This window comes from Mus caroli, unplaced genomic scaffold (genome assembly GCF_978045245.1).
Source record: "Mus caroli unplaced genomic scaffold, Mus_caroli_1 scaffold_9, whole genome shotgun sequence".
Lineage (NCBI taxonomy): Eukaryota > Metazoa > Chordata > Mammalia > Rodentia > Muridae > Mus > Mus caroli.
The window spans coordinates 41,474,345-41,491,115 of NW_028227264.1; the positions used below are offsets into that span (position 1 = coordinate 41,474,345).

Consider the following 16,771-nt stretch of genomic DNA (forward strand, 5'->3'; position numbering starts at 1 on the left):
GCCTCAAATGCACAGAGATCTTTCTGCCTCTGCTTCCCAAGTGCTGAGATTAAAGACATGGGTCATCACACCTGGTGAAAAAAGTGACATTGGGAGTAAAATACCATCTTTGTGGGATGTTACTGATCAGAAATCCTGGCCCTTGGTCAATCGGAAGGGTTGTGTCTGTGACTACCAGGAGGCAGAGACCACTGGCACCACGCATGGACCAGTGTCAAGAAAACTTATGTGTAGCTGAAATTGGAAAATAAATGAATAAATATATAAAATACAATATATTTTGAAAGTGACACAACACAAAAAGAGAGAGATGGGATTTTAGTTCTGCCACCTTCACTTTCAATTTAAAAAAAAATGTGGCCAAGTCATTTGTAAAATAAGAGTTGAAGACACTTATCTCCTTCAAAAGAATTGTTTAAGCATGCTGGGCATGGGACATACACCTATAATCCTGGCACTTGGAAGGCTGAGGTAAGGGTATCAGAAGTCTGACACTAGCCTGGGCTAGACAGTGACATCTGTCTCAAAAACAATGATTTCTCTCAAAAAAATATTTGCACATAAAACAGAATATTAACATGAATACTTTTGTCTAAAGCACAAAGCCAAAACTGTCCTAGATTTCAGTGTACCTATTTCATTTATTTATTTATTTTTTTCCTGGAGTGTTTTTGTTGCTGTTGTTGTTTGAGCAAGAACTTGGGCTCAGACCAGTTCTAAGTTCACTCTGAATCCCAGCCAGGCCTTGGTCTTCCGATCCTCCTGCTAGGGTCATTGGCGAGGCTTCTTTTGTGCCCTACGGTAAATTCCTGACATCAGTATCTTACTGCTATGGGCTTTAGAATGCACCCATTTAAAACGTTGACATTTTCCTTACAGACCTGCACCTATTAATAACTGCTTTGCAGTATTTGGCATATCAAAAGCATATTCAAGTTTCTTTGAGTTTTTAGAGTCAGCTTGTCAGAGGGAAGGCCTGTAACAAGTCCAAAGAGGTCCAAAATCTCATTCAGAGGGATCCCCTTACTCTCTCTCCCCTCCTTGTCTCTTTGTTGGGGAAAACTCATGCAGTTTGCTTATAGTTATCCCATGGGCTGGCTTTGCTGGTCGCTTTCGTGCAGTGGCTTTTTAATTGATCTACTGCTCTTGAAATTGTTAAAAGATTGAAAACTAGAGAGCTGTTGAGATCTAGAGTCAATGATTTTTGATAAAATATTGCTCAGGCAGAGGTGTGTCCTTCACGATGTTCCTCACCGGGATGTAGGTATGCACGGACCTCCCCTGTTGACCTCAAGATGGTCTGCTAGTTACAGAGGGTGCCTGCCACGTTCTCCCTGGCCAAGTACTCTACCAGCCTCTCTCTCCATGATGAAATGTTTGATGCTTGAATCAACGAATCTACAAAGAATTACAAAACATTGGTTCCTTAATTCTATCCTTTCAGCTTTGTTCAATGGAATTGTTTTTACCATTGAGGCAATTTCATTACCCCACTAGAAGAGAGGCCTGTTTCCTGTCTTACGTCTTTCCAAACCATCTTTTGCTGTGGCCATTTCTGTGGCTACCTACTTCTTAGACCCATTACTCAAAGCACCTCTCTTCATTGTATACATTTGCAGCTATTTGGGACAGGCAGATGCCTCATTTTCTGTTCCTCCACCACGACCCCCTGGTCCCTGAGGTGGGGGATACTCCTCCGCCTAACACATTTTTACACCCTGGAGGTGTGAGGAGCCAAAACCCCGAGATGGAAACCTGGACCAGCCAGAGCTGCAAGCTGATTATTAATATGTGTTCTCTTCTCACCTCGGCTGGCAATCCTGAAGTCTATTCTACGTGGCTCGAGGCCTCCCTGCCTGTGGTGGTGACTAATTCAAGAACACTCTCATACTGCCTTTCCTTGTTTCACTTTCCCTAGTTATCCTGAGATCACCGTCCAAAATCAACGGCCCAGAGAGTAGGCCCTTGTCTCAGGGTCAGTTTTCAAGGGAGTGAGCCAGGATAAAAGACCACTGAGCAGAATTTACACAGGGAAGCAGGATAAACACTCAATTCCTTTACTCATTGCCGGTATTCAGATTATTGCCGAAGTTGCATCTAGTTATAAAGGCATGAGCTCATGTGTAATCAATGAATTTCAGTCAGTTATAGTTCTTACTACCTTTTGATGGTCACATTGTTCCCTTATCAGCCCTTTATGTTGGTGTCTTTGGATCTTTGTCCTGTCTCACTAGTCTTTTAGACTGAAATGGTTTCCTTGATTTCTGAGACTACAAGACATCCATTACATACATTGGTGTGTGTGTGTGTGTGTGTGTGTGTGTGTGTGTGTGCTCCAGCATGCAATCTACTATTCTCCAAAGCACCTTCCTAGTTTTTATAGAAAGCAGTGTATCAAAAGTACAACACAATGCTAAACATTATTATACTATACAATTGATACACAAAGCAAAATCTTTTGTTTTTTTTCAATAAATACATTTTTTTTTTCCGAGACAGGGTTTCTCTGTATAGCCCTGGCTGTCCTGGAACTCACTTTGTAGACCAGGCTGGCCTCGAACTCAGAAATCCACCTGCCTCTGCCTCCCGAGTGCTGGGATTAAAGGCGTGCGCCACCACGCCCGGTTAATAAATACATTTTATTACTACATAAGAAACATTTTTGAAAAAAGTCATAAACTTATTATTTCTAACTCGACTTGAGTATTATATGGATTTTACTTACTCTGAAAGATCCGCATTCCTAACAACTCTCTGCATATAACAAATAGGATTAGAAAGTAGTAGCATCTATGTTTCTATGAGCCCTAAGAACGAAGTTAAAGATCTTTTTGTAGCTCTGTTCTTCCAGGGAACATATTCTATGGACGACGTATGCTGAAAATATCATTTTTAAAAAGTCATTAGCTATTTGCTTGGTATGGTTATGACAATAGCAACTTAATATGCAGTTACATCATTTGCTTCTGTGGATTTTCAAATTCTAGGAATTAGATTTTCCTTCTGTATTTAAAATTATTTAGAATACGTAACATGTTTACGTGATTTGAAAACCAAATCTACATAGCCAAGGATTATAGAATCGTCACCAGTCTCCTTGCTGAGCTCTGTTCCTTCCTGTTCAGAATACATGCCAAGATACATTCACAGTCTTATCTACTTCACAAAAAAAAAAAAAAAAAAAATGTGTTATACTACTCTGTACTTTGCATTTTTAATTTGATGTATATCCTGAAAGATATACAGGGGTGATCCTCATTTCTTCCAGTTGTGCTCGAGTGCCCACTTTGAGGTCTGGATTATTTTCTATTAAAATCAATACAGCAACGAACAACCTTTTGCTTTACTTACTTTGCCTTTTGGAATAGGTCCCTAGAGTTGATGTTCCTGGGTCATAATGCAAGTGTGTGTACAATACTGTGATTACCTAATGGCTCTGTGCTACTTTGCATTCTTAGTGGTATTAGATATCCTTACTCCTCACAGCCTGTCACTCGAAATACAGACATCTCTCTAGCTATAAAGATTGAAGGATATATATATATATATATATATATATATATATATACACACACACACACACACACACACACATATATATAATCAGGAGGACTAAAGAACAAATATCATCTTAATTTTCCAAAACTGATTATCACTAGATACAATGCAACCTTTTAACTGTTAAGTATAAAGGAAAGTGCTGGTTATTTAAAGTAAATGGGAGCAGAAGTCCCATGAATAATCAAAAACTTGGCTAACAGACCAAGACCAGAGAATAATGCACTTGGCTTCTGTGAAGAAATTAAAGTACATGCTGTGAATTTTCATTAAAGCAAATGTGTGAAAAGTTACTCTTAAGGTACCATGATCCTGAAGAAGCAGCCTCAGATGCACGATATATCACACTCAGTCACTCAGTCTCTCTCTTTCTCTGGATTTTCCTGACTTCCTTCTCCTTGGACAACCCAGCTTAGGCCTTGGAACTCTTTAGAATGATAAAATATTTCACCTTTTACATTTATTTTTACATAGTAGTATACTTGGATTTTATTGCTAGGAATCTTACATAGGACCTCCCTTGTGGGGAGACTGTTTTTAAATATAACTCACCTTTAATTAATATGCTGTTTTATCTATGGAGCCCTCACTCTGGAACCCTGGCTAGCCTAGAATTGGCTATGTAGACCAGGCTGCTCTTGAACCTAGAGATCCTTCTGCCTCTGCCTCCTGAGTGCTTGTAAGCACCACCATTCCTGGCTCAAAAACAGAATCTTTAAATCACAGGAGACTTGGCACTCAAAGGAAGTTTGCCGCTAAACCTTCTGTGGCTAAAAGCATCTTGTGTGAACAATTTCTCTTTGTTTTTCTAGTTCATTTACATAATGTGAACTTAAAAAATACCAACTATGAATTTTGAAAGCTCACGTGAATTTTAAAAACCATTCCTGAGTGTAAAATGTAGGTAACAAGTCGTTTATTATTTTTATATTACTGATCTTAATGTTACTTTTTTCTTCCCAAGGGATTGAATTTAAGGTTTTGTAATTTTTTATTTTTTATGATTAACAAGGACTTCAACACTTGTTTTGTCTAATTAGAAAGGGCAAGATGCTAGATGTGCTTGAATGGTGGCACCCGAAGAGCAGAGTGGCCCTCGTCTGTAATCCCAGGACTTGAGAGGTGGATGGGGTTAAGAAGTTACAGGTCAGTTTGCTACACAGTAAGAAGTCTCAGGCCACTGTGGCCTAGGGAAAAAAAACGTTCCATCCAGCACTGAAAGCATCGTCACACTGACAATTTTACTTTAGCAACGAGAAAGAATTTTTGGTAACATATTACTTAATGTTGTGGTTAAGAGTATGTATTCAAATAACCAAATTGTTAGGTCGGGTATGTGGTTCCGAAGTAGAGCACTAGCCTAGCATTACTGCATGAGGCCTGGCCTCTATCCCTAGTATCCAAAGGAAAGGAGAAAAAAGGATACCAGATCCTCTAGGTTCACATTTTGCTTAATGTGACCATAACAACTTACAATTTGGCTGTGCCTCATTCCGTTTTCCCCCCTCTAAAATCCGGGGAATAGTATTATCTCTAAAACTCAACAAAAGATTAAGTGAGCTAATATGTGAAATGCACTCATGCCAGTGAATTTTCAGTCCCAGAGCAAGCGAAGTTTCATTCCATTCTCACAGCATCCGTATGCTGAAGCTTCCGTCTGGATTTTTCACAGAAATCCTGGCACTTCGGCCAGGGAGCTAAGGGAAGCAGGGCTCAGCCTCACCGATCGACTTGCGTTCCAGCTCTGCGGGGGCCGCGGAGGAGAGGTCGTCGCCCAGCTAGAGGGGCCGCCCTCCCGGGTCCGCGGCCCCCACCGAGGGCCTAAGGCGCCCAGGAGCAAAAGGCTTCCGGACGAGTCTGCGCCACGGGCCCACGATCTCGCCGCGGACTCACGATACAGACATTTATTTACATAAGCTTCACTCTGCGTTGGGCCGGGGGAAACGCTGCAGAAACCCCGAGAGCGCCCAGATCCAGGGCTAGCGGGGTGCCAAAGGGCGGACACCGACGTCCTGGGGTACAGGCTCCCTTCCATCTCTCGCCTTCCGGCCATCACCGAGGCTCCGCCCCTTAGGGGGGAGGTCCCAGCTGTGCCGTAAAGTAAAGAGCACTCTTTGCCGCTCATCAGCCTTACGGCAGGCCGCATTTCATGCCTCCAACATGGCGCCCCCCATGTAGGCACTGGCTTGTGGTTTCCAGCGCAGGTATCCAGTGCGGTTCTGAGCAGCCGCTGGGGTTACGCCAGTCTGCGCTGCAGAAGCAGCAAACGTTATTCCTGGTTACGGCTCCAGAAAGCCATACTTCTCTGAGAGTTTGGAATTGCCGTCTCCTGTTAGATTCTGAAAGTTTTTCTTCAGCCCTTGTTTGCTTCCCGTGTCATTTCTGGCCACCTTCCTCAGGTCCCCGACCCTCTCAGACTCAAAACTATGAGCCTCCGGCAGCTGCTGTTGCGCTTGTCCGGTTACCTCGGGGCTTCTGGTCCCCCCAATCGCCACTGGTGGTACTTCAGATCCCTCGACAGCATCTCCTCGGCGGGCTCCTGGCGTGGGCGCTCCTCCAGGTCCCCGGCCCATTGGAACCAGGTGGTGTCCGAGGCGGAGAAGATCGTGGGCTACCCCGCATCCTTCATGAGCCTGCGCTGCCTGCTGAGCGACGAGCTCAGCAATATCGCCATGCAGGTGCGGAAGCTGGTGGGGACGCGACACCCTCTGCTTACCACTGCCAGGTGAGCGACCCCCCTCTCCCACTCGTCTTTCTTTTTTAAAGTTATTCTGGTTAGCACAGTCATGGTAACTCTGGGTCTGGCCAGTTCCTGTATTCTTCCTTTCTTTTGAACTTTTAAGGTATTCTTTGGTGTCCCTTTAACATTCTTCTACTTGGCCCAGGATAAATGGTTTTCGTAAAAGAAAAACTTGAATGTGTTTTACAGTTTCTCTTCACTTTTAGAGATGCAGATGCTTCATGGCTTGTCAAGGTCTCAGAGATGTATACTTATTTAGTCACAGTCAAGAGGTGCTACTTTAAAAATGGAATAGAGCCGGGCAATGGTGGTGCATGCCTTTAATCCCAGAGCTTGGGAGGCAAAGGCAGTGCGATCTCTGAGTTCAAGACTAGCCTGGTCTACAGAGCAAGTTAAGCTGTTTACCTACAGAAAGATTAAGACAAGAGAGACCAGCAGAATAGACAGCTCCGGGCAGTGGTGGTGCACGCCTTTAATCCCAGCACTTGGGAGGCAGAGGCAGTCGGATTTCTGAGTTCGAGGACAGTCAGGGCTACACAGAGAAACCCTGTCTCAAAAAACAAACAAACAAAAAAACCCCAAATATCCAGGTATTGGACTATCCAGATTGAAGTCAGTTTCCTCTGACGCTTTTACCACTTAATACCAGACTAGTGTTAAACTTGTCACTAGGGTTTTAAAAAAAAAAAATTTATCACTTAAAAAACAACTCATACCTCATGTTTCGTAGTTTATTTCAAGCACACAGAAAAGTTACGAGAATAAAAATAGTACAAAGAGGATTAGGGGAGATGTCTTTGCCACAGTACTTGTTGAACAAGTCCTACCACCTGGTTTGGATCGCCAGCAACAAAGGCTGGAGGTTTTTCGTACCAGTACTGAGGGTGTAGAAACTGGAGATCCCTGCAGCTTGATGGACATTTCGTCTAGCTAAACCAGCAAATTCAGTGCTAAACAAGAAACTGTCCTCAAACTCAAAAGTGAAAAAGCAAACAAGAGCTGGACAGAAAGATGGCAGGTGGGCTTATGAATGTTCAAAACCACTAGCCATAGGAGAATTGCAGATTTACATTGCTATGAGATCTGTCACAAAGGTAAGAGGAATGAAATACAGATTTACAGAAGGACATCCTGGTGAAGAAACAGAAAAACTAGATTTGGCATGTATGTAAATCAGTATGGCCAATCTGGAAAATGGAAATTTCTTATAAGATTAAATTATACATCTTACATAAACATTTATCCTAAAGAAATAATAAAAAAAAAACCACCTTGTCTATATCAGAATCTATACAGGGATAGATAGTGTTTAAACTTTATAGATAGTGTTTCAACTTTATAGATAGTGTTTCAACTTTATAGTGTTGAAAGTTGGCTGTAAATTTGCCAAAATCTTGACAGCAAAATGTTGATAATTAAGAGAATGATACTCAGCATGGGTATTTGGGATAGCCCCAACCTGACCAACTCAAACGTCATTTATTGGTCAATGGATGATCAAACTGTGATATATACATAACCATAAAGCTCTATTTGGTGGAGCTGAAGAGATGTCTCAGTCATTAAATTGCCTACTGTGCAAGCTTGAGGGCCTGAGTTTAGATTCCAAGTACTGAGAAAAAAGCTGGGTGCCAAGAAAGTGTATGCAATTAGGTTTTGTAGCCCAAATATTAGGGTGCAATGTGGAGACAGGCTGTGCCTTTGAGCCCATTGGCCAGCCAGCCTACATAACTAATGAGTTCAATGAGAGACCTTGTCTCAAAATATAAGGTGGAGCAAGATAAAGAAAATACTCTTGCCTCACATGTATACACACTTGTTAAAACCTGCACGTGTTCTCTCAAATACAAACGCAATTTGATTTTTTTTTTTTAAATTGATATCACTGTGTACAACTGAATGAATCCTAAAGGGGTTATGCAAAGTGAAGAGATTTTATCCTCCCCAAAGTTAGGAGTTACCATGTGACTCAGCCGTTCTTCCTCTAAATATATTTCTAAGACTTGAAAACAGAGTCTCAGATAGTTATATATTTATGTTTCTAGTATTGTTTCCAATAGGCAGGAGGTAGAAGCTGATCATGTGTTCATCAGTGGGTAAATCTATTAGTGAAATGTAGTATATGCATACATTGGAATGTATGTATTCACATAACCAAATTGTTAGGTTGGGTATGTGGTTCCGAAGTAGAGCAAGGTGCATAGATCAGTTAAGGATGAATTTCTGCTCCTTGTTTGAGCAGGTGAAAGGCACCTGTCTTTTTTATGAGTCAGTTTGATTAATAACCAAATTGTAATAAATCTTCATTCATGCCATATGAAAGGATGGCATGATGAATTTTAAGGACTCTGTTGCCAACAAGACTCATTGGCTTTGTATAGTTGAAGTTCTGGCTAGAGACATTTTTATGTTTCAGCCAGTTTCAGGTTTGTTCCCATATAGAGGGATCAGCAAATTATGTTACCTGTCCTATTTGGTCTTCTTGATTTTTTTCTTTCCTGACTGCAGCCAAGATCTTCAGGGGGGTCTTCCTCTATCAAGTCTGATCCTTATTATTTTGGAAGGAGTCCAAAGCCTTTTTTTTTTTCTGTTAACACAAATATAGAGCCCTTCTCCCAAAATACCATGTCCTTGGTCCAGCAACCTGAAGTATAAAATCTAAAGTATAGACTGATTCAATTTTGCAGCCTCTTTTTTATTTAGATCTGCTCTACCTTGACCTCTGTCATAGAGAATTTGTAATACAATTATAATCACTGAAATTATAACTACCTTCATGTTGACAATTAAAACAATTTAAAATAATTAAGATAATTATTTTTATTTATTAAGATACCTACCTCCATATACAGTTGTTTCAATTGTGGTAAGCTAGCCACTGGGCAAGAAATGTACTAACTATCTATAGACAAAATGCTGTTTGCAGGATAATTTACTGCTAAGCATTACCAAGACAGGGTAAGCTAGTCCTTCATAATTCCTGATTCATCTGGGTTCTGTCAGATGTTCTGGGCCAGAAGGCTGAAGATAGATGCTCCAGTGTTATAAGGAACATTAGGGACTGTCCAGACAGTAAGCTATCTCTGTCATTTCTATGATTTTTTTTCCTTTTTTTTTTTTTTTAATTAGGTATTTTCCTCAATTACATTTCCAATGCTATCCAAAAAGTCCCCAATACACCCCCCCCCCAGTCCCTCACCCACCCACCCCCACCCCTTGGCCCTGGCATTCCCCTGTACTAGGGCATATAAAGTTGGCAAGTCCAATGGGCCTCTCTTTCCAGTGATGGCCGACTAGGCCATCTTTTGATACAAATGCAGCTAGAGTCAAGAGCTCTGGGGTACTGGTTAGTTCATATTGTTGTTCCACCTATAGGGTTGCAGACCTCTTTAGCTCCTTGGGTACTTTCTCTAGCTCCTCCATTGGGGGCCCTGTGATCCGTCCAATAGCTGACTGTGAGCATCCACTTCTGTGTTTGCTAGGCCCCGGCATTGTCTCACAAGAGACAGCTATATCTGGGTCCTTTCAGCAAAATCTTGCTAGTGTATGCAATGGTGTCAGCGTTTGGAAGCTGATTATGGGATGGATCCCTGGATATGGCAGTCTTTAGATGGTCCATCCTTTCTTCACAGCTCCAAACTTTATCTCTGTAACTCTTTCCATGGGTGCATTTCTATGATTTTTAGAAGCTTCATCCCTATGCTTCCTGCATACCTAAATCATATTTATTCCTCTTCAAATCTCTGATGGTGTTGAAGACTAGATAGTTATAGTCTCACAACTAAACTTACGTTGTTTAGCATTAAGGAAGGTATTCTAGATTTTAAAAAGTTGGGCTTCAGATATAATACAAGTAAAAATCAAAGATAAGTGAGGTGCAGAATTGTAAACTCATTAATTAGTATAGATGATAAAATACTTTATCTAAATGGCCAAATAAAATGGACTGGACATTATAAATGTATATCATACCTTATAATTTTCATAATTGTTATAATTGTATTTAATTTATATCTGAGAGAAAAGGAGCTAAAAAGGGGAATTGTTGAGGTTTGGTCTTTTGCAGTGTCTTGTAATTCTAAAGGCAGGCCCCCAAGACCTGGTTGTCCCAGAGATCAACAGAGTCTGCATGTAGACACAGTGATTTGTGTGACCTTGCCCTCAAGTTATTTCTAATTGGTGAATAAAGATGCTGACAGTAAATAACTGGATAGAAGAGACATAGGCAGGTTTTAGGGTTTCTGGGCCTGGGGGGCTGGGAGGCTGGGGGAAAACCATGAGGGAGACAAGAAGGTGAGAAGGCAGAGAAAGTCTCCATGGGATAGGAGTCAAGAAAACATGGCCCTGAAGGCTGGCCAATCGTAGTTTAGAGCAGCCTGGATGAAAGAAACATGTAAATAATAAGTTGGGGTTATCAATACAAAATAGATTTTTAATAGCATAGAATGTAAATATCTGCCCAGCTCTAGTGCTGACCAAGGCTGATTGTAAATATGAGGTTGTGTGTTCCTTTTATCCTGGAACTAAATGGTCAAAGGCCGGGTAGAAACCCTGACTGGGATTAAACATTTCTACAACAATACATCACTTCAAGTCAAGGCATAGTGGGGATAAGAGAAGACTAGGAGGGAAAGGAAGAGAAGGGGGAGAGGAAAAGGCTTGGGAGATAACTGACTGTCTCTAACTTCAGTCCTGAAAGCACACAGCATGTGGCTTCAGGCCGCTCATTTCATCAGTGAAGTAAGGGGCTTCTCAAGGTGGTTTCCAGAGGTATGGCCAGTCCTAAACTGTCTGGAAAGTACTGCTGGACCTGGATTTGGTTTGTAAGAAAGCCCTTCTCAGTGAAAAAACATTGAATACAGTGATGCAGTGAAAATACGGTTCTTTCTCCACAATTTAAAAATCATAAAAGTTCAAAAAAAAAACATGTATTTTCAGACTCATAACTTCATCTTAGTGGCTGGAGCTTTTCAGCTTTTATTCATCCCTGTGAATGTGAATATTCACCAAGTTACAAAACTATTAGTGTTTCAATACTGGATCAGTTTAGCTCTTGCCCAAATGTAGAGTTAAAAGCAGTTTTCTAAAATCCTAAAACAGTTATATTCTGAAAGATACTTGTTTTAGGGGTGTGGTGGTTTGAATAAAAATGGCCCCTGTAGGCTCAGATATTTGAATACTTAGTCATCAGGGAGCGGCACTATTTGATTAGAAGGATGGGAGGTGTGGCCTTGTGGGAGGAAGTGGGCTTGGAAGGTTCAAAGCCCATGCCAGGCCCAGTCTCTGTCTCTGTTTCTCTGACTCTGTCTCTCTGTCTCTGTCTCTCCCCCTCTCTTCCTGCAGATTAGGATGTAGCTCCAAGCTTCTGCTCCAGTGTCATGAGTGCTGCCATGCTCCCCACAGTGTTGAAAGTAGACGAAACCTCTGAAACTGTAGCAAGCCGTAAATGTTTTCTTTTATAAGAATTGCCTTGGTCATGGTGTCTCTTTACAGCGGTAAATCAGTGACTAGGACAAGGGGCTTTGGATGAGGGCCTGGCCTGTGGTCGTGGGAGTGCCCAGGTGAATTGTTAGTGTGGGAGACATTAAATGTAGTCACAGTGAATTGGTCTCTCTCTTCCTGCCAGCACAGCTGTGCCCTGTGGTTTTGTTGCTGCCTGTCTAATTCAATTCAGTACCCACTTGTGCATAATACATATTTTATTCATTTATATTTCGATGTCAATCATTCATAGTTAAGTATTTTTAGCTTTTTAAGTTTACTTAGTATACTATTGTGCTAGTTAGTTTTTATTGTCAAGTTGGCACAAGCTGGAATCCCTAGGACAGAGGGAACTGCAATTGAAGAATTGCTTCGATCACATTGGCCTGTGGTCATACACTGATGGATAATTCATGTGGAGGGGCCAGCATCCTGGACAACTCAGCACCATCCAGCCACCTGACCTGGGCTGTATAAACATGTTAGCAGAGTCTGGTATGCCTTTAATCCCAACACGCAGGAGGCAGAGGTAGGCAGATCTCTGTGAATCAAAACCATCCTGGTCTACATAGTGAGTTCCAGGGCAGCCAAGGCTACATAGTGAGACTCTGACCCAAAAAATAAACAACCAAGAAGAAAAGCAAGCAAGCAGGTAAGCTAGCAGGTAAGCTAGCTAGAAGAGAATCAGCCTGTAAGCAAGCCAGTAAATAGCATTCCTTCGTCTCTGTTTCAACTTCTCTTTAGCAATTAACCTGGAAGTATAAAAGGAAATAAACCTGATTATTCCTAAGTTGTTTTTGGTCATGGTCTTTATCACAGTGAAAGAAAATTACACTAGAGCAACTGTCTGCTCTAGACAGATATGAGAGCTTGAATGCTTCTGAGACCTCACAGACGGTACTTGGTCATCTAAAAGATGGCACAGATGCCTCTTGCTGTGGAACTGTTCAGAGTGTCAGTGCAGCTGACTTCTTTGAGTGTGGCCCTATTTTCTTTCATTTTTTCTTGACAGATTGGGTTTTTAGGATTAAACATTTATTTTTAGGATTAAAGTTTGTTTAAATACTTTGTGGTTTTGCCTTTGCCTTCAAATGCTCTCTAAGTTAGCTTCAGATAGGTGGGGTTCACTAGTAGTCAATTATAGGAGATAAAGTGTGGCTTTAGCCTCTTCTCTTAGGGGCCATTGATTGCTTAGAAGAGACCATGCGTTCCACTCTAGTTATTTGGCTATCTAAAGAAACTGTTAGGTTTTTTTGTTTGTTTGCTTTTAATATGGTGGAATTCATTAGAGTTCTTTCAATTTGTTATTAGAAATTTAACTTTAGTCGTCCATGTTTATGAAAGACCCTTTCTCGTTTCAGTTCTGTAATTACTGACTACAAACCTGTATTTCTTACAAAGAACTTTTTCTTGGATGACTAGGAGAGAATTATAAATTTTAATTCATTCCACAAATATTTGAGGTATTCTGGGCATGGGGTGTAAAACATGAATAAGACACAGTTGTTGCTGTCCAGGAATCCATGAGAGACAGTGCAGTAAGCAAGCACTCTGGACTCAGACTGGCTTCACATTCTGCTCTTACAGACCACTGTGGTCTTAGGCAGCTTACTTCTCCCAGTGCCCTAGCCTCCTCCTCCGTAAGTAAGGATGAGTGGTAAGTTAGTCAGTGTTTGATGAGGTTGAAGGAGTTACTATAGATCACACACAGATCTCCAAACGGTAGCTTGCCATTACTAAGAGAAATCCGTTTTAGCAAGAACATAAGCCCAGCTTCAGAGTGCCTACAGGGAAAAGTCGCATGTGTGACCCAGCATGCCGGACAGACAGACAAGGAGAAAACAGTGTCTTTCTGGGGACATTCTAAGGTAAAGTGGCCTCTAGGTTGACCTGTGTTGGATGAGAAGGAAACGGCTGGAGCAGGTTAATAGAGACACGAGAACTGTCTGGCAACGTCTAGGAAAATCTGCAGTGGGACAGAGCGAAAATGGAATGGGGTGAACAGAAGAGGTGAGAGTGTGTGCTGCGGCCATGATGGAGAAAGAGATGACAAACGTGCTCCTCAACTGTCACTAAGCAGAAACCAGGCAGAGCGCAGACAACAGCTGCATTGTTGTTTTTAATGAAATCGCAAATGTTCGCTTTTACCAAAAAAGACCCGGGACCAGAGGCTGGAGTGAAAGCCTGCTGTCTCAGAGAGGTAGAGAAAGCACCCAGCTGACCTGCCTTCTCAGCTGGTGGTCCTCAGAGGGAGCACTCTTTCTCCACGACCATTTGAAAACCCCTCCAACTGAATGTCCCTTCCTACTTCCTGTGCATCTCTAACCTCCTGCCTTCCTCTTACTCTGTTTTTTTTCCTACGTTCACTCCCTGTCAACGGTTGCTTGCTCTACCTCTTCACCTATGGTTGACTGTTTTTAATCCTGTTTCAAATAAACAGAAAGCTCTTGGATTAAAGGTGTATACTAGAGCCAAGCCACACCACAACTAGAAACAGGTTTTTCCAGTAAACAAGACAAGCTTGGGGTTCATAGTATGATCAAATATCCGGCAACACTGTGTTTCATTCCTTATTGCTAAAGACTTGTTTGTAGCTTCTCTGAGGTTTCTATTGCTGTTATGAACACCATGGCCAAAAGCAACGTGGGGAGGGAAGGGTTGATTTTATCTTATAGGTTACAGTCTTCTCAACAAAGGGAAGTCAGGGCAGGACCTCAAGGCAGGACCTAAATCACAAGTCATGAGGAGTGCTTCTTACTGGCTTGCTCCTTACAGCTTGCTCAGCCAGATTGCTTGCTTATATTTTTCTTGTTTAATTTTTTAGAGATAAGGCATCACTGTGTGGCCAGTTTTGAAATCATAGAAATCTGCCTGAAAGGTGTGTGCAACCACACCTGGCTCAGCTTGCTTGCTTATACGATTTAGGACCATCTGCCCAGGTAACACTGTCCACAGTCACCTGGGCTCTTCAACTTATTATTGATCAAGGAAGTGCTCCACAGACTTGCTACAGGAATGTGATGGAAGACTTTTCTCAGTTGAGGCACTTCTCAGATTGACAGAAAACCATTCTTGTTTTGTGCTTGTGCTCTGAGATGTAAAGCAGTTTGTTTGCCATAGATGAAGATCGACACTGTCTCTAGTTTTTGGCTACCTTTCATGAAGCATCTGTGAACCAAAAAAAGTTGATTTAAGAGATAAAGGAAAAGTTGGGGCTGGATTTTGAGGTGATATTTTAATATTGCCTAAGAAGATCTAATCTTGTTCTACTGCCAGTAAGAGATGTATGACCAGATGAGCCTTTTAAAAGCTGGCTTTGGCAGATGTGGAGATCATGATTTGTAGGAAAGATAAGCTGGGTGCATGGAGACCTGGAGGAAGACTGCTGTAGTTCATTCATTTCTTCCTTAGCTGCTAGCTAAATGTGTCCCCTAATGGCCAGGTTCTGTGCTTATCACAGAGAACATAAAACCTCCAGGCATTGTTAGTCACTTTGGCCTACTCCTCAACAAGATTTCTAGTTAAATAAGGGACATATAAAGCTATCTGTGCAACATGATACTACATGTTTGTTATGATTTTTAATTTAAAAAAGAAGAGTGGTTCTGGGGTCGGGGTATGGGATTGAGAAGTCACAGTTACTCCTGAGTATTGACACTGAGATGCTCATGGGGACATAAGGATGGGGGTGGGGTATGAATGTAGACAGCAGTTGTGAAGTAAGAGGGAAGAACGGGTTCCAAGTACTTCTGTGAAGTGGGCTGAGAGACCTGGGCTGTAGAGAACCAGTCTGAAGGAAGCTGAGCACCTGGATCTTGAGGCAGCAGGCTGTTTGCATGGGGAATGTTTGGAGAGCACAGAAACAAGGCCGTCTAGCTAGGCAAGGGTCTGAGGCATGAAGACATGTCTACAATGCAACTAGAAGTGGATCATGCACTGCTGAGGACAGAGCTGGAGTTGGAAGTACTCAGCCCAGGTAAGGTTGAAAGCCAGAGGGTTTCTGGTCCCTCGAGGATAGTATTTAGAATTTTATCAGCATAGTTCACAAGCAGTGAAATACATTTGGGATTATGTGAGCATGGAGGAGCTAATCAGGCCTTATAGCCTCTCACAGGGATGGAGATGTGGCAGAGAGGTCAGGCAGTGATAATACAGTCTCTACTGGACTGCACTGTGTCAAGCTTTGACTCTGTCTGGATTTAATCTTTGGATGAGTCCTTTAGCTTTGGAGTCCCATGGTAGGCAGTCTGGCCTTTCTTCTATCATAAACTTAAACCTTGTGTGCCCGCAGTGTGTACCACGATGAGCCCTGCATAAATCTTAGCCACCCTTTGGTCAGTTGGGTGATAAATAGATATATAGATAAATAGATATATTTCATAGAGTGGCTTACGTAGTAGATTGCTTGTCTGTCTAGCATGAACAAAGTCCTGGTGTTCATTCCAGTTCACACCAGTACCACATGCAACTGGATGTGATGGTGGCACTTCGTGGTAATCCCAGCACTCAGGAGGTGGAGGCGGGAGGATCACAAGTTCAAGATTATCCTCAGCTGTATAGGAAATCCCAGACTAGCATGTGCCATGTTAGACCTGTATCAAAGCGAGCAGGCCAGCGGACAAACAAAAGCAGCTTAACAGCTCATCAGTTGCTGCAAACACTTATCTGTGCATGTGGTTCAAAGAAAAGTTCAAACAGTGTTCTTGTAAAGTTAACCCAAAGAGAGGTTTCAAAATGGGTCCTGTGTGTTAACCCTCAGAGCCTGCATACTTAATGCAGGGTCTAGAAGTAAAACTGTCCTTTCTGCTGTGCGACTAGATTTGCTGTGACACACCTGTTGTTTGTTTGTTTGTTTTGTTTTGTTTTGTTTATAGATGTTCTATTTCTTATTTTTATATACTGAAACTTCATTTTAACAAATAGTTAAAAACAGTTTTGAAAATTACTACTCTTCTAGATTCTCCTTGGAATGTTATTTCATTGGGTTCAATG

The 16,771-nt window shown here is 41.9% G+C and overlaps 1 protein-coding gene and 1 long non-coding RNA gene across 2 annotated transcripts in view; one reads left to right on the plus strand and one right to left on the minus strand.

Annotated features, from left to right (window-relative positions):
• Nucleotides 1-644: 644 nt before the first annotated feature.
• LOC147002631 (uncharacterized) lies at nt 645-5,491 on the minus strand. The gene is made up of 2 exons (XR_015048414.1): nt 5,282-5,491; nt 645-1,398 (listed from the first exon to the last, which is right to left on the minus strand). It is a non-coding gene; the product is annotated as an uncharacterized LOC147002631 (long non-coding RNA).
• Nucleotides 5,492-5,704: 213 nt separating this feature from the next.
• The window catches only part of Pdss2 (decaprenyl diphosphate synthase subunit 2), a 214,939-nt gene continuing 203,872 nt past the window's right edge, over nt 5,705-16,771 (plus strand). The window contains exon 1 of the mRNA XM_021173960.3: nt 5,705-6,283. Coding sequence (XP_021029619.1) covers nt 5,985-6,283 — 299 coding nt within the window. The 5' untranslated portion in view covers nt 5,705-5,984. The remainder of the gene's footprint in view (nt 6,284-16,771) is intronic.